Source organism: Protopterus annectens, chromosome 4.part0, assembly GCF_019279795.1.
Source record: "Protopterus annectens isolate FY-2018-M chromosome 4.part0, PAN1.0, whole genome shotgun sequence".
In the NCBI taxonomy this organism is placed as follows: Eukaryota; Metazoa; Chordata; order Ceratodontiformes; family Protopteridae; genus Protopterus; species Protopterus annectens.
Genome location: NC_056733.1, coordinates 1,494,904,430 through 1,494,930,867, shown reverse-complemented (window position 1 = coordinate 1,494,930,867; position 26,438 = coordinate 1,494,904,430). Strand labels below are relative to the sequence as shown.

Here is a 26,438-nt window from a genome sequence, read left to right as displayed (position 1 = left end):
CACTCCATGCTGTCATGGTCTCTCTAGACCTAAAAGATGCTTATCTGCACATCCCTATTCAGGAGTCCCACAGAAAATTTCTTCACTTCAGGGCAGGATCCGGTCACTGTCAATTTTCTGCCCTGCCCTTTGGCTTATCTACAGCACCAAGAGTGTTCATAAAGTGCCTAGCACCAGCAAAAGCCTTCTGCAGGACCATGGGGATACAGATCTATCCTTACCTGGACAACTGCCTCATACAGGCCACAGATCAAGCCAAGTTCCACAAGGACTTCAGATTCACCCAGGACCTCCTTTCCTCACTGGGGCTACAGTGAACCTACAGAAATCCCGCACTTCACCAACAAAAAAGATTGTCTTTCTGGGGGCACTTTTGGACTCCTGTCACCAAAAGGCTTTTCTTCCTGTAGAAAAAGTCTGCCTCCTCACAAATTTCTTCCACAGCATCCAATTGAGAGATTGCATGTCAGCAAGGGAATTTCTTCAAGCCCTGGGATACCTGGCCTCATGCATCCCCATGGTTCCCCTTGCCAGACTACACATGAGGAAGGTCCAGTGGTACCTTAAGAATATCTGGTGCTAGAGCTCATGGTCCCTAGAGACCACGATCACCCTGATCCTGTGCCTCAATGCAGAGTTTGCATGATGGCTGCAAGCTTGCTCCCAGAATCAGGAATCAGGCCTCCCTTTCAAAATCTCCCCTCAGGCTCAAACCCTAACCACAGATGCCTTGGACAAACCATGGGGGGGGGGGGCTCACTTACAGGATCTCCAAACCCAGGGGAAGTGGGATTCTGGATCCAAGGACAGACACATCAACTGGAAGGAACTCATGGTAGTATTAAAGGGCCTATTAGCCTTCAAGGAAAAATGGACCCCAGGTGCCCTATTAATCAAAATTAAAAATTAAAAAATACCTTTTTGTTGTTGTTGTTGTGTCTTTCGGCTTTTCCCGGTTAGGGGTCGCCACAGTGGAACTCCGGTCTGCTAATGATTGGTAGTTGATTTTTACGTGCCAAGTTACCAGCCCTGACGCACAACCTTCAACGAAGGTACGCCCATTCACGCATGTCTTCACACAGAAGACGCTCTAACTGAGAATCGAACCGGACATCGTCTTACTATGAGGCGACAACACTACCGCAGCACCACCACCATGGAAAGGTGTGAAATGATTAATTTAATGGTGTATAATTGGATTATTGGTTTTAATTGTATTTTATATAAAAGGTTTTATAATTATGTGTAATTTGTCTGAAGAAGGTTGGATAGTCCGACCAAAAGCACTTACCATTAAAGTTGGTTCTGAGAACTCTACAGCTATTTTTTTATTTTGCGTTATATAAGCAGTTTTTTGTGCCCTATTAATCAAGACAGACAATACCACAGTTATGTGGTACATAAACAGACAGGGAGAGGCACATTCTTACCCCCTGTGCCATCTAGCAGTGCAGATCTGGGAAACAGCTCAGTCTATGGGCTTGCACCTGATAGCACAGTACCTTCCAAGAGTTCAGAAATGCTCTGGCAGACCATCTCAGCAAAAATTTGAAGGACCCTCATGAGTGGCATCTGCACCCAAAGATCTTCCAGTCCATAACCCAAACATGGGGAATTCCACAGTTGGATCTATTTGCATCCAAAGAGAATGCACACCTGCAAAAATTCTGTACCAGGAGCAAACAGGAGACAACTTGGAAAACAGATGCCTTCTTCTTTGCGTGGACAAAGATTTACATTTATGGATTTCCCCCCCATACCCCTTCTTCCTGACTTTCTGCTCAAGATAAGAGAAGAGGGCCCAAGAGCAATTCTTATAGCTCTGGAATGGACTAGGCAGCATTGGTACCCCCTCCTCCACAAACTCTCCAAACAGGGCCCATGGCTTCTCCCTCAGAGAGTAGATCTCCTCACCCAGAACGAGAGAAACATTGTACACCCCTATCTGCAGACCCTCAACCGTGCAGTCTGGATAATCCCACAACAAACCACAATGGGGTTAGCCTAAGTAAACAGGTGGTAGACATCCTCAAAGAATCTAGAAGGCCTAGCACCAGAAAATCCTACTCAGCTAAGTGGAAAACATTTTCTGTTTGGTGCAAAGATCACCACCTAGATACCAAATCAGCAAGTTTCCAGCATCCTGGAATACCTGGCTGGTGTGCTTAATCAGGGACTATCTCTTTCTTCCATTACAATCCATGCAGGTATGGCATTGGTACCCCCTCCTCCTCAAACTCTCCAACCATGGTCCATGGCTACTCCCTCAAAGAGTAGATCTCCTCACCCAGAGTGAGGGAAACATTGTACACCCCCTATCTGCAGACCCTCAACCTTGCAGTGTGGATAATCCTACAACAAACCACAATGGGTTAGCCTAAGTAAACAGGTGCTAGACATCCTCAAAGAATCTAGAAGGCCTAGCACCAGGAAATCCTACTCAGCTGCTAAGTGGAAAACATTTTCTATTCGGTGCAAAGATCACCACCTAGATCCCAAATCAGCACATGTTTCCAGCATCCTGGAATACCTGGCTGGCATGCTGAATTAGGGAATATCATTCTTCCATTAAAATCTATGCATTTGCCATCTCTGCATATGTGCCCTCTCACCCTCCCCTTTTCTCCCATCCACTCTGAAAGCAATTTCTTAGGGGAGTAATCCACATTAGACCACCTAGAAGGAAACTTACTCTTGCTTGGGATCTTAATTTTATGCTAGAGAAACTGACCTTGCCCCGTTTTGAGCCGGCAGCTTCTGTGGACCAAATGTTCCTGATACGGAAAACAGTTCTTCTGGCTGTCACCTCAGCCAGGAGGGTTTCTGAGTTGCAGGCCCTCATGACAGTGGAACCTTTCCTTATCTTTCACAGGGACAGAGTCTCTCTCTCAGAAACAATCCATCCTTTATGCATAAAGTGGTCACTGGCATGTCTCTGAATCAGGCCATCCATCTCCCTACCTTCTTCCCCAATCCACAAAACAAAGGGGAGAGAATTCTGCATTCATTGGATGTGCACAGACTGCTATGTTTCTGTCTTGATACGACAAAAGCTTTGAGAAAGACTGATCAGCTTTTTATTACCTTTGCTTCTGAAAATGAAGGAAAGCCTGCCTTTAAGCAAACTATTTCAAATGGATTTCCCACTGCATTTACTTGTATTATAGCTCACATGGCAAAGTGCCACCAGCAGGGATAAAATTTCATTACACCAGAGCAACTACTACTTCCACTGACTTTCTAAAGGGTGTCCCCACCAAGGACATTTTGGAGACTGGCATCTGGTGTTCAGTGCATACCTTCACCATGCACTACCACCTGGCATCCTTCTCCAGGTCTAGAGCAGGCTTTGCCACTGCTGCCCTGCAGGGCATCCTCTCTTCTCCTTAGACACCTTCCTCCCTCTTATCAGCTTTGGAAATCTTCCCATAGTCAGGACTGCAACAGTGAAACATGAAGAACATAGTGCAGTTCAATCCCCTCAACCTACTGTGCAAGTTGATCATGTTTTGCTGCTCAGCCAAAGGACCCCTCCGTGGCTCCCTTCCTCTGTCAGGTTCCCCTTTGGATACCTCCTGTCTGCTTAGGGCTCCTCCTAGTTGAGGGCAAGAAAATACTGGTATCATGATGCAGACTAGCTAAGCTTTATATCCGAATGTACTGATGCCGGTCAGGGTGTCTGCCAGCCTGGGAGCTGGAAAGAATTTTCTCTGGTAGTCGAGCCAGCCGAGGGCTTTCACGGCAGGAAATTCCAAAAGCCAGGACTACAACAGTGAATATACTCCAACATCTACATTTATGGTAAGCGTACACAAATGTACTTTTCCATACTTGGATGACTGGCTCATCAATGGCCCACCAGAAATCTTCTCATTCGTGCCAGGGATTCTCCATCTTTGCAGTGAACTAGGCATCGCAGTGAACTCAGTCAAGTCCAAGTTTCTCCCTCTTCAGACAGCAGATTTCATAGGAGCTCACTTGGGTATGAAATGCCAAATAGCAAGACTACCAGAGAACAGGATTGCCACCCTCCACCAACAGGCATTAGAAGTTCTTTCCTGTCAGAAGTTATCAGCAAGACTAATTCTGTGCCTTCTAGGATCTGGGGCTGCTTCCCTTACCTTGGTTCCCATCACCAAATATTACATGAAATTTTTTCAGTGCACTTTCAGTTCAGTGGTCTATCAAACATCAACCTATGTATTTCCATGTCCTTCTCATAAACATTTGCAAAATGCACATGTGATGGTGACTGACATTCTCGAAGGTCACTCCTTTGTTTTGCCTCCTCTCCAGGCCATGTTGGCAATGGATGACCCCCAACTAGAGTGGAGTACACTACATGAAATGGACTGCCAACGGCATGTGCTCATATCAGAATACTGGACATGAGGGCAGTCCTTCTAGCACTACAGGCCTTCCAGGGCTCTTTACCTCTAGGAGTGATACCCCATTCAGACAGAAAACATGTCTATAGTGTCATTCTCCAACAAACGGGGGGGAACACCTTCATAACTACTATGTTGAGAGGCTATGTGAGTTTGGCAATCAGCAATGTATTTCCACTGCTTTCTGGTAGCGGTGCATATCCTGGCAGAAATCCAGTGTTTGAGCTGGCAAGTTAAGTAGGTCTATCCATCTACCGAACAAGTGGTCTGTCATTATGACACTGGCAGATTTTCTGCTACTGGGGTTGACCATGCTGCACTTTCTTTGCTTCCCCTTACAAAACAAAGTGCAGCAGGTACTTTGCCCTAATCGTCTGGCAGGTGGAGTCACCAAGGGATGCTCTGACCCACATTTGGCCTCCTGGGCTCCTTTATGCCTTTCCTGCTACTCCTGTGATCCCAAAATTCCCAGAAAGCCTTGGAGAGGAGGGTCACAGTCATCTTCTTTGCTCCATTCTGGCCCCTACAGGTGTGGTTTTCCCTCCTCTGGCATTATTTGGTAAACCTACTTGAATCCTGGATACCAGTCCACATCTTATTTCTCATGTGTCTGGAATGCCTCACCCAGAAATTCAAGCTCTTGTGTTGACTACTTGGTTTCTCCACTTCCAGTGATGACTAGTCAGTCGAGGGTCTCCTCCTAGGTAATTAAATTCTGATTTCAACACAAAGATGGTCTATCAGATTTTCTATTTGTTCCTCCCCTAGAAATCTGGACCCCTTTTTGGCCCCTCTTCCATCTGTTTTATATTTCCTGGCTGCTCTTTTTCATAATGAGGCCAGCTACTCTACTATTAAAGTTCAGCTAGCGGACACTACTTGTTTTCATATTGGAGAAAATTAGTCTTCTATTGCTTCCCTTAAATTACCCAAGACCTTCTTCAGTGGTACCTTCATTCTCATACCTCCCCTTAGGGATCCTACTCCCCCTTGGGAAATTACCATTCTTTTACAAGCTTTTACTAGACCTCCCTTTGAACCTGCAGCCAAGGTGGCAAGCCTCCTTATTTTGTCTTTCATAAGGATAGAGAGACCTTGAGAACTAACTCATCCATTATCCTACAGGTAGATATCCTTCTATTCCCATGTTGCAGTATTCATAACATGAGGGATTCCCCACCATTACTGCTGAATACCTGAAGTTGTTTGGCTTCTGCTGCATACCTACAATCAACTGCATTACAAGCTGAGTTAAGTACAAACTTGCAGTGTTAAAGATTGTACTGCGTTTCATTTTTCTGTCTATATAATTGTTTCATTGAATATTGTGTCTGTATCTCTCTGTAGTTATTTATTTCTGTATTTAATTGTTTCATATAATACTGTGGTCTCTCTCTGTCTCTGCAATTAGTGGGGGCTGTTGTGTTTCACTTCATTGATATTCAGTGTTAAACTCTTAGCCTAGAGGGTTTCTGTAGTATTTATAAGTGAGTCACATATCTTTGAATTTATTACTGCTCAATACCTGCGTTGTTTGGCTTCTGCTACATATCTACAATCAACTGCATTACAAGCTGAGTTAAGTACAAACTTGCAGTGTTAAAGATTGTATTGCGTTTCATTTTTCTGTCTATATAATTGTTTCATTGAATATTGTGTCTGTGTCTCTCAGTAGTTATTTATTTTTCTATTTAATTGTTTCATAGAATACTGTGGTCTCTGTCTCTGCAATTAGTTTTCCGCCTGCCCTCCCTGTTCTTGTTTTGGCATTAATCTTGGTGGCTTTGGAATTGCCTGCCCCTCCTGTAAATTTGTGTTTGAACACTCCTCCTGGGTCTATCTCATTTGCTCACTCAACCGAGTACAGTGATATCATATTTTGACTTCAGGCACTTCTATCAGTCCCATCTGTTCAGCTGTATCCCAGCTCTATCCCAGTCTAGTGTCACTAACTCACTCTACCTAATACAGAGAGAACATTTGTGAAGGGCAAGCCACTTAGGTCCTTAATTTTGAATTATCTTCTGTTTCTCCTTTCTCCCTTTCCACTTTCCAAAAAAAAAAAACATTTCTAAGCTTGTTACCTGCCTTTCCTGTAACTAGTCTACTCCAGATACAGATTTGCTGTAACTAGGACTGTTTGTAAGCTATTGAGCCCCCAAAGCCTTTCTGTGTTGGAGGAAAGCCTTCTAGCTTATCAGTGGGAGTGGTAAGCACTAGGTAGCCTATCTACGACAAGAGTGGTTTCTGGCCCAGAAATTGTAGTTTATTTGCCGTTTGGGCAGTTTTTCCATCTCTTTCAACTTTCTGGTTTAAAAGCCTGGCGTTTGCACTTGTTTCCCACTTTTTCTGTAACTAGTCTAATCCAGATACATATTTGCTGTATCCAGGACTGTTTGTAAGCTTCTGAGCTCCCCAAGCCTTTCTGTTTTGGAGGGAAACCTAGCTTATCAGTGGGAGTGGTAAGCACTAGGTAGCCTGTCTGTGGTTTCTGACCCAGAAATTGTAGTTTATTGGCCTTTGCCTCATGTACACAGACAACCCTATCCTCCTACCCACCCAACACCACAACCTGTGAGAAATGCATTTATCTAGCCAAACTGGAGGTAAAGCTCTCTCCAACCAAGACTGAACTTGACAGTCAAGAGGAGAAGGTAAACACTTGCACCACACCACACTCATCACATAGTCCCACTAAACCTACACCACCAAACTCCACACATAGAATTACAAAAACATTCACAGAGGTTCGCAATAATAATCTGCTCAAGCAACAGAGACCTCCATAGCAGAAAAGCACACAACCCAAATGACACATAGCCAACAGACTCAGTGTGCCACTCAACCACAGCCCATAAGGCAAAACAACATACCCAACACACTAGTCATCGGTGACTCTATAGTCAGGCACACTGATGTCCCACTCACCAGGCTAAACAAGGAGAAGGTTACTGTCAGCTGCCTGTCAGGTGCCAGGATCTGCCACATAACCCATGCACTCAGGTCACTTCACAACAAGTACAAATATGACTCTGTCATTGTCCATGTTGGCGTGAATGACCTGAGATGTACCTCCCTGGACTACATAAAAAGAAAAATGGAAGAGCTCTCCGATCTTGTAGCCCAGGCAGGTATGACCCTAGCCCTGAGTAGCATCCTGCCATTGCCTAGAATGATACCGCAGTACAAGGACAAAATGATTGACTTCAACAATTGGCTAAGCTTCTGGTGTCATTGTAAGGGGATCCAGTATCTATCTGCCTGGGACGACATGGTCGACAGACCACGATGCTTTGCCAGAGATGGCCTGCACCTGTCACCCCTGGGATTCCGGATACTGGCTAAGGCTGTTGCTGCCCCTGTAGTGCTTTTTTTAGGCAAGGTTCAAATGACAAATTCACCACCATAACAGGAACAGGCAAGCAAAAACTGAGGGTAATGCTACTCAATGCTACAAGTCTAAACCTTAAAATGCACTCCCTCGAGGTACTGCTTAAAATGGAGAACATCGATATCTGTGCAGTGACTGTGACCTGGTTCAAGGGTCCAGAGAGCACCCCTGCATTACGAGGCTATAACGCATACCACATTTTTCAGCCACCTAACCTGGACCGGAACACCAAAGACGGAGGTGTGTCCATATTCATTAAGGATATCCACACCTCCAGGCTAGTTGCTCAGCATAATGCATCCGAGGTTATCCAAGTGCAACTAACTCTGGGCAAAACTGCAGTCCAAATTGTAGCTTGCTACAGATCCCCCACCATGCCCCAGGGTTCCCACTCCTCTTTTCTTGATAGACTGGAAAATATTAGGGTTCAACCAAACACCCTAATAATGGGCAATTTCAACTACCCCACCATTAACTGGGAAAACTACTCGTGTACCAACTCCTTCGCACAATGCTTTCTGGAATTCATGAATTCCAATGCCCTGGATTAATTTATCCACACCCCCACCAGGGGCAACAGTATCCTAGACCTAGTCATTACCGACATGAGTGACCGGTGTTCCACACCTGAAGTCAACTCCTCGTTGGTCAGATCCGACCATAAGTTAATCACCCTAGATGTCGACATCCCGCCCCCACCCCACCCCTTTAAGGAAATCATGGTAAAAATTTCTCCAAAGCCAACTTCATACTTCTTAAGACAGAAGTGGCGAACTTCATGACACCCATGCAGATGGACAATACAGTTATGACTGCTGACTCCTACACAAATGCACTTTATAAGCATTTACACGAGTGCATGGATCATGATATCCCAAACAGAACCAAGATGCTATCCTCCAAAAAAAGGAAACCAGTCTGGTGGTCCCCTGCCATAAACAAATTCTGCAACAGAAGGAAGAAACTGTTGCAAAAGAGAGCAAAATCCCATGAGTGGAGGAGTTCCCTGGTCAGCCTCAATAAGAAGCTGAGATCCCTTATAAGATCCTCCAAAGCTAGCTATGAAAACAAAATCACCACTGATTCTAGGGACAACCACAAAGCATTCTATAGCTGTGTCAAGAATCTCAATGGCAACACCCAGACCTGCTGTGAGTTACAGCACAACAGCATGAAATTTACAGAACCAAGTGATATTGCCAACGTCCTGACAGATAGGTTCAGTGCCAACTTTACCCCCCCCTCTCACCCCCTAAAGGGCCCATATCTATACAGGAAGAATGCAAAGTCCCTATAATCACAACTACGCAGGTAAAAGCTGCACTCTCTAAAGCTAAAAGCACAGCATCCATGGGACCGGACAACATCTCAGGCTGCATTTTACATAAACTTCAGAACGAACTGGCTCCCCACCTAAGCACCATGTTCAATCATAGTCTCACATCAGGCTTTGTGCCCACTGAATGACGCACAACAACATTTATCCCACTCCACAAAGGGGGAGCCACCACTGATCCGTAGCCTGACCAGCCTGGTGTGTAAGGCCATGGAACGTATCATCATGGAACTCATAAACAAAGACATTGGGAACCTCCAAACTCTGGACCCCACCCAGTTCGGGTTTGTGAAAGGCAGGTCATGCCTGCTGAACCCAAATGACTTTTTTGAGGCAGTCACCAAAGCTGTAGACAAGGGTAAGGTGGTTCACACAGCCTATCTTGACCTCGCCAAGGCTTTCGACACCATCCGCCATTCTGGAATTATAGCTAAACTCACTAAAGTAGGTATAAATCCCTACGTCACAAGATGGGTTGCCAATTGGCTCACTGACAGAGCCCACACTGTAAAAGTTGCAGACTCCAGATCTGACTTCAAACCAGTGACTAGTGGAGTACCACAGGGTTCACTCCGAGGACCTCTCCTGTTTGATATCTACTTCTCTGAAGTACAGGCTAACACAGAAGGCCTTTGGCTAATGAAGTTCGCAGATGACTGCAAACTAAGAGCCATTGTCGAGTCCTCAAATGATGTGGATATCCCACAGAAGGGCCTCACCGAGACAGATGCCTGGTGTCAGAGGCATGGCCTCAAGCTAAATCCCAAAAAGTGCATTGTCATCTCCTTTGGTAAAAACTCTGTACCCATGAACTACCACATAGGCGGCAGTTTACTTAACACCAAATGTGTGATAAAAGACCTGGGGACCCAGGTGAACAGTAGTCTCTCATTTGATAATCACATCGCCACAGTAGTCAGGAAATCCTTCTACGTGGCACATCTCATCACAAAAGGGTTCTCATCTAGGAAATAAGAGTTCATTGTTCCCCTCTACTCGACACTCATTAGACCCATTATAGAGTACAATGCCCCTTTTGGAATGTACCTCACAAGACATCTGCAGCAGCTGGAAAGGCCACAGAAGTACCTCACAAAGAGGATTACTCGCCTCAAACAGATGCCCTACACTGACCATCTCAAAAAACTCCAGCTTTACTCCGTAGCATATCGCCTACTCCAAGGTGATCTCTGCCTAATATATAAAGCTATGTCAAACCCAGAGCTGTTGGACATGCTACACCTAAAGAAATCCCAATCCCTCCGAGCTACACACTCTAGGGACCTAAACCTTGTCACCACAATAAACAGGACATGCTGGAGGGATAGATTCCTGTCCCAGAGACTTCCCATACTCTGGAACAAGCTACCCATGTATGTCAAGCAAAGTTCCTCATTAGCACTCTTCAAGAAAAATCTTGATAAGTGGATGGGAAATAGAAAATACACCCCGGGGATCACATCGGTGGTGCTGCTCGACAGGGGCACAGGAAAATAACTTTTTTGGGTAGCGTAAGCCAGGGAACCTTGTTGTCTAGGCTTACTTAGGCCCTTGGGCCGATAGCCTAATACCTACCTATGAACTTAGGCGATCCAAACGTCTGGCCAGTTTACTAAAGACTTAAGCTGCTTAGGTACGTGCAACGTTGCACATAGGATGCAGCTGATGTAGGCCATAAAAGTAACGTTTGGACGTACCTTCCTCAGAACTTTCTGCCACCAGTCCGAATGCCAGCTTCTACCATTTGTCTGATTTTCAAAATTTTTTCTTCTTTCAGATAAGTGTACTTTTGTTACTGCATGTGTGTTCAAGGTTAATGTAATCCAGGAAGGGCAAGTGCCATTGTAGAAAACGGATTCCACACAAAGACAATCATGATCAGGGTATTTTCTGCCTAGGGTCCACTCACGACTACAAGGCTTGTGCCATTTGTCAGGCATGTGTTCCAAAGATGCTCTGCAGTCACCTTTCTGCCCTTAATATCTACTTTGAGAACCAGAGACTAAAGCAACTAGCACTTGCTATTGAAGGTACTTCGGGTCTGTTAGGTGAGCCTCCGAAGAAGAAGGTGAAAAAGGTAAGGCCTGAATCTTCGGCTATGCTTCTGATCCCAGACGTCCCTCAAGGTCAGTGAAGGCCCAGAGGTCCGTACAGTGCCCGGTCCTCTTCCTTTGGTAGGAACTGATTTAGATGCTGCTAGGGAGAGTTCCTTCAGCATATCTGCAGAGGTCTTGCAGATGTCTTTTTGGGATGGTAAAGGGAAACCACGGCTCCCTCCTTTAGACGTACCTTGCAGTACCTCTTATGGCTTAATGATTGAGGACTTGCAGACATTGGTGCCAGAGCCTAGGCCTACGTCAGCCCAACCATCCCAACCTAGGGTGGATCCTCCACTTAAATAGAAACAAAAACATGTTTTTCCCACACATGATCCTTTTCCAGACTTGCAAGCCTTTTCACAAGGAATCTTGCATGCCTTTTTGGCACTTAGACCGTTCTCTGTTCAGGCGCCTACTTCTGTATCACCTTCCCCCTTTACCCAGGAGTGCTATTGTGGAACAAGAGGCTTGTGAAGAAGATACTGCATCTTCAGATGAGTCCCTGGCCTAATCTGCCCAAATTGACTCCCCCCCTGGGTTACCCTTTCCTTGAAGTTGACTCCAATGGTGGAGCTTCCCTAAGGAGAATGTTACATTTGGAGAAACCATCTCTAGGATGAGAGATTTTTTTCAAGTGAGAAAGCTCCCAGGTTTCAGAAGTACAAAATAAGTACTATGACCTTTTACAAATGGATTCCCCTTCCCCTTCTGCTATCCCACCTGTGTTAACAGCCTTTCAGGATGCCATCCTTTCAAGGATCCAAAAGGCCTGATTCTCAACCTCCTATGCCCATGAGGCCAGACAGGTTTTATAAAGTCCCTGAAGGCAGTAACTATCTGTTCAGATGCCCTCCTGCAGATCCAGCTGTGATTTCAGTCTCTGCAGGTAAACCTTCTAGATTGCTGCCCTCCATTACCCTTTTGCCCTCTGATAAGGACAGTAAAATGATGGAGAGGCTTGGGAAAAAATGGTTACACCTCTTCTACTCTGGCTTTTAAGGCCATTAATTATCATACACATATGTCTAAGTGTGTTCAGGCCCTACCTTCCCAGGATTCAAAATTGTTGACAGATCTTCCAGATTCTGCAGCCACGTCACAACTCTCTTCTCTCCTGACAATTTCTTCTCAAGTTATCAGACACTCCATAAAATGTGGTAATGGTGCAGCTGAGGTCTCTGCTAGATCAGCAGCATCTAGATCTATCTTCAGGAGGTATTCCTGGCTGAGATTGCAGCCTTTGCCTGATGAGTTCAAGGCAAAACTCACTGACACACCCATGGACAATTCCTCCCTTTTTGATGCAAATACTGCTGCACTCTTCAAATCCCTCCAAAAGAAAGGGAAAGAACTGCAGGAAATGAAAATTTTTATCTCCCTAGTTCCAAAATATCATAAAAATTATCCCTCTAAGACTAATTTTATAAGGAAAAAGAGCCTTGCTTCTTCTCAATCTCACAAGAAGGGTACAAACAGTCAGACTCCACCTAGGTCTTAGCCATCGTCTGCCCAAAAGGCCCCCTTTTTGGACAAGCCAAGTAGTCTGTGACTACCTGCCCATACTTACACACATTCCTATTTCCCAGTGCCTTTCTCATTTCCTTTCTTCTTGGACAAACATAACCACAAACAAATGGGTTCTGTCCATTGTCCCAAACAGCTATTTTATGATTTGGAAATCCATCCCACAACCCCCAAGGGGCCAAGTCATCCGCAAGAAAAACTGTCAGAAAACAAGAAGGATGCTTCATGCTCATCAAATGATTTATAAAAATCAGTGCATGCATACCAAGATTATGTATTCCCCATTCCGAAGGAGATATAGACCTACTTGAAACTGATTACATGTATAGATCTATACATGATCTGCAGTTGTGGGACTGCATACATATCTGCTGACCTCACAAGACCCAAATGTAGTGAAAGTTTTGAAACATGAGGTGAATAAATCTAAGATGACTTCCATTCTTAGTGTAGCAGAAGCATATCGGCATCAAGTGGGAATGTAAATCATACCAGAAGTAGATAAAAATCAGGCAGCAACTGGATGTGCCAAAAAACAAAAAAAATATAAGGTGAATGATCAGATGAGAAGTCAAGAAATGTGGAAAATACATAAATATAGTTGCAAGTATAGAAAACTCCCGGAAGAACTTCATGTTGGTCAGGATCAAATGCAGGAATGGTTAAGGAGAGGCAAATTCAAATCAAAAGATGAAAGGTTAATATTGGCAGCTCAAGATAGTGGGTTTTGTACACGTTGGTTTTCAAAGACCTTTGAACATGTGGGAGAAACTGACAAATGTAGGTTTTGTAAAACAGAATTGGAAACAGTTGCACACCTTGTTGCTGGTTGTGATATACTAATGGCAGAAGGACTGTATACTGAAAGGCATAATAATGTGGCAAGACTGTTGCATTGAGGATTGTGCAGACATTATAATATTGAAGTAGCTGACAAACACTGGAAGCATGAGCCTCAGAGCATCATAGAAAATGATGAAATATACATCACATGGGATCACCCATTACCAAAAAGTTCAAAAGATAGATGCGAGAAAAATAGATATAGTGGTCCATGAAAAGAAGACAAAAGTAGCATTGATCATTGAAATTACTATACCCAGTGACTACAATGTCTTGCATACAGAGATACACAAAGTCATAAAATATCAGGATTTGCAGGCAGAAATGAGAGCAATGTGGAAGAAAGATATCCAGTAATTTCCAATAGTAGTAGGATCAAAGGGTCTTATAAAAAAGAATCTAGAATCGTATTTAGATATGTTGCCAATACATGTAACTGCATACAAATTGCAGAATGAGTCATTACTGGGCACATTGCGGGTGTTGCGAAGAGCACTTCTGGCTGACATCAAAGATTGAAACAATATTAATTTCATGAACTTTAGTCATACTTCGACTTAGGATTGGGTACATTCCCATCATGGTATTAGAAACCCAAAAGATTTGGAGAAAATAAAAAAGACCAGATCCATCTCTTTCAGAAGGTGATTCAAGACTTGATTTCACGGGGGACCATAGAGATAGTTCCCTCCATGGAAAGAGGAAAGACTTTTGTTCCAGGATGTTCTTAGTCCCCAGGAAAGATGGTCCTTGGAGACCAATTTTAGACTTATCCCAGCTCAATCATTTTGTACAATCCCCACTTTCAGGATGCTCAGTCTACAAACTGTGTTCCCCCTCTTGCTCCCTCTTGCCTTTCTGGTTTCCCTTGACATCAAGGATGCATACCGTCATATTCCCATTCACCTTTCTTTTCAGGAAATTCTTACAGTTTTCTGTTGCTTCTTCTCATTTTCAATTTTATGCTTTGCCCTTTGGACTCTTTGTGGCTCCAAGGGTTTTCACAAAATTATTGGCTCCTGTCACAGCCTTGTGCAGACTACAGGGAATTCTTATCTACCCTTACCTGGATGACCTGCGTATTCAAGAAAAACATCCAGATGTCCTGCAACAGAACCTTCAAACAACCATCTCCTTGCCCCTGAGCTTAGGATTCATTATCAGCTGCAAGTCTTCCCTAACCCCTTCTCGAGATCAGGTTTTCCTGGGCTGCAGTATAAGGACAGACCTTATGATGCTTTCTCCCTTTAGAAAAAAATGCAATCTCTTCTGACTTATTTCCAGCAGTTGCTTCCTCTTACCTCACTGACAGCCATAGAGTTCCTCAGAATGCTTACCTACTCTGCAGATTAGCACCCCATACAAGCAAAGGTCACATTAACAGCTGTTTACATTCCCTTAGCTCAAAATCATCTAGCAGACACATGGAGCAGGGGCATGACACAAGCCCATAATTAGATGAACCACAGGGATGTGTTTCTGGACACTCTCCACCAGTAGGGTACGCCTCATATAGATCTTTTTGCCTCCCCTCTAAATAGACAACTTCCACAATTTTGTGCCAGAGTCCCACATCCTGTGGTATGGAAGGTGGACGCCCTGTCATTCTCATGGAAAGTGATATTTCTCTACGCATTCCTCCCCCTTCCCACTTATTCAGAAAGTTCTGCTGAAGATGCAGCGAGACAACCCAAAAATCTTGCTGGTGACTCCCCTTTTGGCCAAGACAGCACTGGTTCCCTTTTCTTCTACAATTAGCCAAGGGCAGTCATTGCAAGTTACCTCACAGGTTGGATCTACTCACAAGGGATCTCTTTCACCCACATTTGGCAACACTGAATCTGACCTTGTGTGTGATAGCCTTCTGATTCCTTTCAGATATCTTTACCTGAGGACGTGCTTCTAGTCTTGCAGGAGGCCAGGAAACCTAAAACAATGAGATCCAACTTGTCAAAATGGAAGAGGTTCTCCAGCTGGTATTTTAACAGGTGACTAGATCCATTTTCAGTGGATATACCCATAATCCTGTCTTATTTGTGTGCTGCTCAAGTTTGGATTGGCTTTTTCCTCAGTTAAATCCCACTTATCAGCCATTTCTGCATGTCTGCGTTTATCTCCTCCTTTAGCTTCTAGGGTAGAAGTTAAGCTTTTTTTAAAAGGCGTCCTTTACATCAGACTTCCCAGGAAGCCAGTTCATCCTCCCTGGGATTTGAATTTTGTTCTGGAAAACCTGACACAGACACCCTTTGAACATGCAGTTTCAGCTTCTTTGAAGTTTTGCACATGGAAAACTGTTACTGGTAGCCATTAGTTTTGCTAAAAGAGCTTCTAAACTTCAAGCTTTAATGGCTTCACAAACCTTTCTAATTTTCCACAGCAATAGGGTGTCTCTGTACTAACCCTTCTTTCATGCCTAAAGTGGTTAATAACTTGTCCCTTAGCCAATCTATTCACTTACCTACCTTTTTCTCTACTCTTCAAAACTCAAATGAAAGGGTGCTTAACTCCTTGGATGTACATAGACAGCTCAGATTTTACCTGGATAAGACCAAATCCATTAGAAAGTCTGAGCAACTGTTTGTTTCTTTTCACCCCAGGGAGCTGGGAAGACTGTCCCTAAATAGACTGTTTTCTCCTGGATCTCTAGGGACATTTCTTTTTGCCTCATGTCTCAGGGGAAAACACTCTCTTCCTCAAAGTCCACTCCACTAGAGCTGTAGCCTCATCTTGGGCCTTCTTCAAGGGTCTGGACACTGCCTTTATCCTGGAAGTAGCTACTTGGTTCTCTGTCCTCTGTCCACAACTTCATGAAAACACTACAAATTGTACTCCATCTCCAGATCCAGAGGAGGTTTTGCCAGTGCAATTCTGCATGGTATCATGGAGATTTCCTGTGCTCCAAACTGTCTTTCCCACGCACGAGCTTTGGTACTCTCCCTCATTTTATGAATACTGCAACATGGGACTAGAAGGACATAGAATAGTTGTGTAAAATCTTACCATAACCATAGATGTCCTTCTCTTCCATGTTGCAGTATTCTATCCCACCCATCTTCCCCCTTGGTTCATGGTCTTCTTTGGATATTTTGTTTACATTTTATCCTTGGACTGGTGTTCTGTCTGTGGCATTCATTTCTGAGGATGGTATGTGCAGACCTCACTTTCATGGCCTATGTCAGCTGCATTGTATGTGCAACCTTACACATACCTAACTGTAGCTTAAGTCTGTGGTATACTGGCCGGATGTTCGGGGTCACCTAGGCAGAGAATGCCTCATGTTATGAATACTGTAACATCGAAGAGAAGGACATCTATGGTTATGGTAAGATTTTACAGAACTATTCTATATGGAGGCTTCACTGAATCAATCTATCAACCTTCCAGTTTTCTTTCCCAGCTTACCAACATAGGAGAGTACATTTGGTGGACATGCATTGTCAGCTCTGTTTCTAACTTCACCTTACAAAGAAAGTTAGAAAGCCTGGTCAGATGTCTGTTTTGTGACAGCCAAACTGGGACACAGAGTGTCCAAAGTGACTGTTTCTAGATGATTATGTGACCACATCTCGTAAGTGTAGAGAAAATGGATTGACCTTATCCAAACCCATCAAGGCTTACTCATCTAAATCTATAGCTGTCTACTGCCTTTTCAAGAGTTTCCATTGATGATATTTGTACTGCAGCCACTTGTTTCAGTGCCCATACCTTCATTTCTCATTATAAACTGGATTTACACTTCAGATGTAGGACTGCTTTTGGTTCAGCCATCCTCTGGAATATCTTTCCTTGAGATCTCACAAGAGTGTCATTAACTAGGGACTCTGTCCCAACCATTGAGAAACGGCTGGAAGAGACAACATCAGACATGAAAGTTATGTACTTGCCATAATGGTAGGTCTATGTTGTCTGCTTCCATTCTTCCCTAACCTCCTTCCTTTATTTCTTGTTTCCTGGTTTGACCATACCGCAGTTTCCTGGGTATGTTTGTATGCTTTTTAAGGTCCATAGCAAAGACTGAATTAACATACTTAATTTATTAAGTTTGGTCTCTGAGGAGACAATTCTTTGTCCACTAGTTAGTGTTTGGGCAAACTCAATCAGATACAACTTCAGAGACAGGGTGGGATTATGAGTAATGGGAGGAGATTTAGCTTTGGATCCAAAGTCTAGAGTAGCTGAAGTCAGGTCCAAGGTGGGATCCAAATACCCAACTGTTGAGGAAGAATGTAAGTAGACAAAACACATCTATCATTATGGTAAGTCCTTAACTTTTATTTTACCAGTCATTGGTTGGGAAAAAGTTCAGGTGCAGTGGCATTTACATGGGACATAGACTGTTTTATGGAATGTCAGCTGGGCAGTGGATGTTTTATACCCGGAAAGGCTTTGATGTGTGACTTAGTAATTTACTGTTGAGTAATGAAGAAGAAAAGGTACTTAGTTGTTATGCACCATTAGTGCCAAAAAGTTCACAGTTTTTTTTTCAGGGGGAATGCTATAAATAAGCTTTAATGGCAAGTTACTATGGATGAGAAATTTTAGTTCTAGTTTTTTTGGCTCACCTGAGTGAATAAGCAGGGGCATGGTGTCTAATGTGGTAAGGAAATCTTGATAGTGGATGAACTGATTAGTCTTGTTAGGGAGGCCTGGAGAAGTAAAAACAGCTGTTGATTTTATTTTTTAAATGCTGTTTTAATGGGACTTGGGGAGTTGGGAGAAAATGTATGCTAATAATTTTTGTTTTACTTCCTGTTGGAGAAATGTTCAAGGATACTTAAACATACACACACACACACACACACACACACACACACAGTTTGCTGTATTAAACAATAAAAATCTAATAGATAAGAATAAATTTAGTAAAATTAATTTAAAAGAATATGCATTTATGGGCATATGTACAACGGATATAAAAAGTTTACACACCCCTGTTAAAATGCCAAGTTTTTGTGATATAAAAATTGAGACCACAATAAATAATTTCACAACTTTTCCCATCTTTAATGTGACCTATAATATGTACAGTTCAATTGAAAAACAAATCTGTTAGAGGAAAAATATGAAAAATAAAAAAACTTGCAATAAGCTAGTTGCATAAGTATGCACACTCTTAAACTAATACTTTGTTGAAGCACCTTTTGATTTAATTACATTATTCAGTCTTCTTGGGTAGGTGTCTATCAGCATGGCAAATCTTGACTTGGCAATATTTGCCCACCTGTCAGGTTGTGAGGGCATCTCTTGTGCACAGCCCTCTTCATGTCACCCCACAGATTTTCTATTGGATTTAGGTTTGGGCTCTAGCTGGGCCATTCCAAAACTTTAATTTTCTTCTTGTGAAACCATTCTTTTGTTGATTTGGATGCATGCTTAGGGTCATTGTCATGCTGAAAAGTGAAATTTCTCTTCATCTTCAGCTTTCTAGCAGATGCCTGAAGGTTTTGGGCCAAAAGTGACTGGTATTTGGAACTGTTCATAATTCTCTCCACCTTTACTAAAGTCCCAGTTCCAGCTGAAGAAAAGCAACCCCAAAGCATGTTGCTGCCACCACTATGCTTCACCAGGGATGGTGTTCTTTTGGTGATGTGGAGTGTTGGTTTTGTGCCAAACGTACCTTTTGGAATTGTGGCCAAAACGTTCAACCTTGGTCTCATCAGACCATAACACATTTTCCCACATGCTTTTGGGAGGCTTGATGTATTATTTTGCAAATTTTATCTGGGCCTGGATGTTTTTCTGTGTAAGAAAAGGCTTCCATCTTGCAACCCTACCACATAGCCCAGACATATGGAGAATACGAGAGATTGTTGTCACATGTAGTACATAACCAATACTTGCCAGAAATTCCTGCAGCTGTTTCAGTGTTGCTGTAGGTCTCTTGGCAGCCTCCCTGACCATTTTTTGTCTTGTCTTTTCATCAATTTTGGAGGGACGTCCAGTTCTTAGCAACATCACTGTTGTCCCTTATTTTCTCTACATTTTGATAACTGTCTTCACTGTGTTCTATGGTCTCAATGCTTTGGAAATTTTTCTGTACCCTTGTCCTGACTGATATTTTTCAACAGTGAAATACCGTTGATGCTTTGTAAACTCTCTGCGAACCATGGCTTTTGCTGTAGCAGGCAAGTGAGTAAATGTCAGGAAAATCTTACTAGGACAGCTGAACTTTACTTGGGGTTAATCAGAATCTCTTTAATTGATGGCAGGTGTGTACCCAAGAAGACTGAATGCTGTAAATAAATCAAAAGGTGCTTCAACAAAGTATTAGTTTAAGGGTGTGCACACTTATGCAACCAGCTTATTGTACATTTTTTATTTTTTATATTTTTCCCCTGACAGATTTGTTTGTTTTTCAATTGAATTGTACAGGTTATAGGTCACATTAGAGGTGGGAAAAGTTTTGAAATTATTTATTTTGGGCTGATTTTTTTATATCATAAAAACCTGGCATTTTAACAGGGATGTGTAAACTTTTTATATCCACTATATGTGTGTGTGTGGGGGGGGTTCCATTGTTTGAAAACCACACAAGGACCAAGACAGACTTAATCTACTACTAACAGTGCGACAGCAGCACAGCATACCTTTTTATAGCTGGAAGTACAACTAAAGACTGCCTTGTTGCACTGGTGTAGAGGTATGAGATGTGCTAATCAAAAACCAAGATGAACCAGATATGTGAAATAATATTCACTCTGTATGAAATAAGTTTAATGGAATCAATTTGCACAGTTACAGCCCCCTCAGAACGTACCCTGTAGTTAAGTATTTATGATTAGCATTCCGTCTTTCATGGTTTAATTTACCTATATACTTTTGAATATGTCATAATAAGTGGCTAAATATAATACATGCAAAAAGTTCACAAAAAGAGAATGATCTGATGTTGTCATTTTCATTCGTTCCTCAACCTGTGGATTCAGCTCTAAACCTTGGATCCGACTCAGGCACTTTTTAAAGCTTAGGATCTGACTCTCGAGCTCCTCCCTTACTCATAATGCCACTGCTGTCCAGATTACCTCAGATCTTGTTTGCCATGCTTCAAGCAAGTCAGGATTTCCTTCTCTCATAGCTCCTTGTGGGTTGTGAGTGAATTTAAGTTTAAATTTGCAAATTTTGTTCTATTGTTCGGTCACGCTTCCTTACCCTTTAAACAATTTTGTTTTTATTTTCTGGTTTCTCCACTCATCTGTAAAAACTTTGTATATACCGGCTAGTCTAACTCTCTCCTACCATTGTTAGTAGTTTCCCTTTTTTTCCCCTTTTCCTCTTCTTAAAAAAAAATCCCTTTAGTATTTCTTGTAGTAGTTACCTTGGCTTGCAACAGTGACTGATAAATTGGATAAGCCAGCTGGATTTAAAAAATGCTCTTCTTGTGGGCACAAGATTCCACAGTCTGATGCCCACAGGGAGTGTGTGTACTGTCTAGGCCCCAGTCACTTTGACATGAATTGTGACATCTGAGAGGGTTTCAATGCCCGCATGATACGTGATTGTCACAACAAATTGATATTGAAGGGCCTTCTTTCTCAGACTACTTCTTCCTCTATTTCTGGATCTTCAAAGGAATCAGGGGCTCAAACCCCCATGAAAAAGCAAAAGGAGCCTAGGGAGCATGGAAAATGCTCTCCTGCCTAGTCTCCTAAAAGGGATGTGATTGAGCCACCTGCCAATACATTGAAATTGTCGGATCTGAAGCCTTCAGATCTGACACAGACATTATTGTCTCCTTCTCAACAGCAAACTCTGTGTTCCTCCCTGGAAGTCATATCTCTAACTTTAAGGTCTCCTTTTCTTCAGAAGACCTCAAAGAAACCTCACAGGCTTCACTACACTTCATCCTCCATTAGATCTTCCCAGAGTCTTTCTGAAGTGGAGGTGGACAGGATGATGAGGAGATTCCTCAGGAAGCAGATACAGATGGGGATTTTGCCTGCTGTGTCCCCCACCGGATCCATGAGCCACCATCCTACCTTTGTGCCCTTGATATAATGGCCCTTCCATCCTTGGCTTTAGTGACTTATGTGATCCGATCGTCTCTGACTTTGTTGGAGCACAACAGATCTTGGATACAAAGTGTCGGCATCAGATCTGAAGTGGTGTCCTCAACTTTGAAGTGTCTGGAGCCATCACTTTCCCTCAGGGCCTCGATGATGGACAGCTTGGCTCCAACTCCCCTTTTGGGGCATGGGATCTATGAGGGTCCAGAGTTGTCTGCTGTGAGAGCTACAGTTCCGGTGAGACTGCCAGGGACCTCTCTGGGTCTTTCTGCATTCAAAGTAGTGGAGAGGGTGTTCTCCCAGCCAAGAATTACTTCAACTCTAACTCCTTCAGATCCTGCTCCTATTCTGATTTCTGCACCTGAGCCTGCTCATCCTCCACCTCAGAGACAGCCAGACACTAAGAGCTTCTGAGTATCTCTCCCTACAGAGCTCCCCGTCTCTTCTGACACCTCCCTGGAACATCCTATAGAGGAGGTCCCCTGAAAGAGACTGTGTAAGAGGAGGCACCTATTTTCCCCTTTGGAGTAATTGACAGAAGACACGGACTTTGATGAAGGGGAAGGGTCCCCAAGATCTCCACCTGATGATGTCTCCTTTTTTTTTTTTTTTTTTTTTTTTTTTTTTTTTTTTTTACTTGAGAACTATAAAGTTTAAAATTTGAGGCTTATGAATATTTTTACTCAGACCATAACTTGTATTGGCAGTAATATTTTGGATATACACCTATGCAGGTATCTAGAAATCCATTAGTCTGTAAATTTATGTACACTGATTGTTTCAAAATTATGTATCATTTTAGCTAATGAGATTATACCAGCTTTTTACTTCTATCCTGTCTTAGTCATGCCTGTAAACAAGTCTTAGTGTGTTACTTTTTTCATTAGACTTTTGAATTGTCAACTAGAACATTCTTTTTTAGTGATTATCAGAAAGGAAAAATAGTAAAAGTAATGTTTTAAATTCCTACAGGTTGTTACTGGCTCTGGACTTGATAGCCAGAAGTCTGATGAGGAGTATAGAGAGTTATTTGACCTTGCACTTCGAGGTCTTCAGCTGCTGTCAAAGTGGAGCGCTCACGTCATGGAGGTGGTAAGTATCTGTATCACATGCTTGTTCAGGAATGCAATTAATTATCTCAAAATCCCTTTAGTATTTCTTGTAGTAGTTACCTTGGCTTGCAACAGTGACTGATAAATTGGATAAGCCAGCTGGATTTAAAAAATGCTCTTCTTGTGGGCACAAGATTCCACAGTCTGATGCCCACAGGGAGTGTGTGTACTGTCTAGGCCCCAGTCACTTTGACATGAATTGTGACATCTGAGAGGGTTTCAATGCCCGCATGATACGTGATTGTCACAACAAATTGATATTGAAGGGCCTTCTTTCTCAGACTACTTCTTCCTCTATTTCTGGATCTTCAAAGGAATCAGGGGCTCAAACCCCCATGAAAAAGCAAAAGGAGCCTAGGGAGCATGGAAAATGCTCTCCTGCCTAGTCTCCTAAAAGGGATGTGATTGAGCCACCTGCCAATACATTGAAATTGTCGGATCTGAAGCCTTCAGATCTGACACAGACATTATTGTCTCCTTCTCAACAGCAAACTCTGTGTTCCTCCCTGGAAGTCATATCTCTAACTTTAAGGTCTCCTTTTCTTCAGAAGACCTCAAAGAAACCTCACAGGCTTCACTACACTTCATCCTCCATTAGATCTTCCCAAAGTCTTTCTGAAGTGGAGGTGGACAGGATGATGAGGAGATTCCTCAGGAAGCAGATACAGATGGGGATTTTGCCTGCTGTGTCCCCCACCGGATCCATGAGCCACCATCCTACCTTTGTGCCCTTGATATAATGGCCCTTCCATCCTTGGCTTTAGTGACTTATGTGATCCGATCGTCTCTGACTTTGTTGGAGCACAACAGATCTTGGATACAAAGTGTCGGCATCAGATCTGAAGTGGTGTCCTCAACTTTGAAGTGTCTGGAGCCATCACTTTCCCTCAGGGCCTCGATGCTGGACAGCTTGGCTCCAACTCCCCTTTGGAGCCTCCAGGCAACAATATTCCAATATTAGAAGACTTTCTTAGTTGGGTTTCAACCACCTACCCACAGGAAACTATAATCCTAGGCGACTTTAACATAGACTGGAACAATATTAATGCTGAAAATCCCTCCTCCCATATTAACCTTCACAGTTTCTCCCAAACAATCACCTCAACTACTAGATTCAATAAGCACAGTAAAAGAGAAAGCATATTAGACTGGATACTCACAAACAATGTTAACAAAATATATAAAGTAGGTACCATGCCAGATGAAGTCAGTGATCACTTCCTAACCTATATCTCCAGAGAAAAGTCAGATTGTTTAAACACCCCAAATATTAGACAAATTCGCTGTACCAAGCATTTTAACAAAGACCTTTTTCTAGCTGAACTTAGCGCTTGCAACTGGAATTCCCTAAAAACACTGCCTCTTGAGGATGCAGCTGTATTCTTTAATACTACTTTCTTATCCATTCTTAATAGACATGCTCCAGAGCTGCTCCATTAGAATGAAATCAAAACAGCCCCATGGCTCTCTAAAGAAACTAAGAAACTCATCCACATTAGAAATAAAGTTTGGACCAAATGGAGAAGCCATAGAAATAACCCAGATTTTCTTCACTACCGCCAGCTTAGAAATCAGACTAAGAAATCAATAATCTCTGACAAAAAAAAGTTCTACTGTGAACTTCAGCAAACTCATCTTAACAATTCCAGACAATTCTGGCTATCAGTAAATAGACTCCTCTCACCAGGTACAGCCAAAACTCCCTCCCCACTAAATGCCAACCCTGACACCCCTCTCCAAACTGCAAATACCTTTAATTCTTTTTTCTCTGAAACTATTCAATCCCTAGCTAGACAAATGAACACCAACAACTACCAACCCCCATACAACCCACCTAAATCTTTTCACAATTTCTCTCTAAAACCTATATCTACCTCTTACATCTACAGACTCATTCACAAACAAACCATGTACACCTTCAGCTGATAAGCTCCCTGCGCTTTTCCTCCAAAAAGCAGCCAAAGAAATTGCATACCCAATATCCATACTCATAAACAGAACTATCCAGGAGGGTTCCATCCCAAACATCTGGAAAGTCTCCCATATTATTCCTCTACACAAAGGTGGTAATTCTATTGACTACTCCAACTTTAGACCAATTGCTCTCCTCTCACCCTTAGCCAAAATTATGGAGAAATGTATTCACCAGCAACTAGTACAATATCTCTCTCTCCACAACATTATAGCACACTGTCAGCATGGCTTTAGACCTCATCACAGCACCACCACCGCCCTTCTTTCCTTTACAGATACTATCTACAAAAATCGCAACAATAATCTACTCAGTTCTGCACACTTCATTGAGCTCTCAAAAGCATTTGACATGGTCAACCACTCTCTTAACTAACATTTTTCAATCTCTTTCATTTGATAACCTAGCTATTAAATGGTTCACATCATATCTTAACAACAGACAACAAGCAGTCATATGGGAAAACCAAATCTCTACTCTTTTGCCAATTTCCATCGGAGTTCCTCAGGGCTCCATTCTTGGCCCTCTTCTCCCTCTTCATCAATGATCTTCATTCTGCTATCCCACAAGCAACCTGCATTCAATATGCAGACGATTCAACCCTTATTTGTTCTGCTCCATCCCCTACAGAACTGATCTCACTCACCCAAAATGTCTTTAATACAGTTGAAACATGGTTCTCTAAACGATTCCTCCTACTTAATGCCAAAAAAACTAAACTTCTCCTTTTTACCCCCACAACTCGGACCCCCCCTTTAAACTTCTCCATCACCTCAAACACTAACACCATCATCTCTCCCGATTCCACAACAAAACTGCTAGGAATAACCATAGACAATAATCTCTCCTTCGATCAACACATTAATAACACCATAAAACTAGTTAACAGAAAAATAGGATCCCTTTATCGAATTAAACCCTTTCTAACCCCAGCAACTAGAAACAAGATAGCTCAATCCCATCTCTTAGCCACTCTACTATATGCCTCCCCTATTTATACCAACGTTAAGAAACGCAATCTAACTAAATTAGCAACCTGCTACAACAATATAGCTCGCAACTGGTAACCCCTTCAGAACCCATCATTGTCTTAACTTAAAACTCTTAGGCTGGCTTGAATTCCAAAACTACCTGCAAATCCCTCAACTCTCTATTGCCCATAGTATACTATATCAACCTGACAACACCCCTATTCTCTCTCAACTGATAATCCCTTATAACAATCTCAACTCTCTGCGCTCTTCTCACAAACTGATGGCCAAATCTATTAAGTCTAACAACTCTGCTGGTGACTGTCTCTTCACAAATACAGTAGGTAGAAATTGGAATCTTCTACCTAGTGATATAACTCTAACTACATCTTTGCCTCTTTTCAAACAGAAAATTAAACTGTACTTCCAAAACCACTGGCTCTGCTCCTGCAGTACACCTGACTAACTTACCCTATTTCTTAAACTGTTACTCCTCCACTCCTTTCCTCTCTACTCCAACTCCTGTTTCTGATTCTACTACTATTAGAACTTTATGTATTATATACTTTTCTGCAAAATTTGTTGGAATTAACAAACAGTACATTTCTTTCCTCAGGAAAATTTGTTTTTATTACTGTTGAATTCTCTCTTGCAATGTTATATTCCCTATAAGCTGTATTTCTTAAGTGACCTAGTTGTATGTAATGTATTAGTAGATAGTGGAGCTTTTCTCCTCGGGCCTCTGCTGAAAATGGACTTGTTATCCAGCCAGACTAGCCCGGTCAACAAATGTAAAATA

At 42.6% G+C, this 26,438-nt stretch overlaps 1 protein-coding gene across 2 annotated transcripts in view; it reads left to right on the top strand.

Annotated features, from left to right (window-relative positions):
- CYFIP2 (cytoplasmic FMR1 interacting protein 2) overlaps positions 1–26,438 on the top strand; it is a 2,832,302-nt gene that overhangs the window by 1,270,862 nt on the left and 1,535,002 nt on the right. For both annotated transcript variants that reach the window (XM_044069335.1, XM_044069334.1), the window contains exon 12: positions 22,557–22,676. In XM_044069335.1, the coding sequence (XP_043925270.1) occupies positions 22,557–22,676 (120 nt within the window). The remainder of the gene's footprint in view (positions 1–22,556; positions 22,677–26,438) is intronic.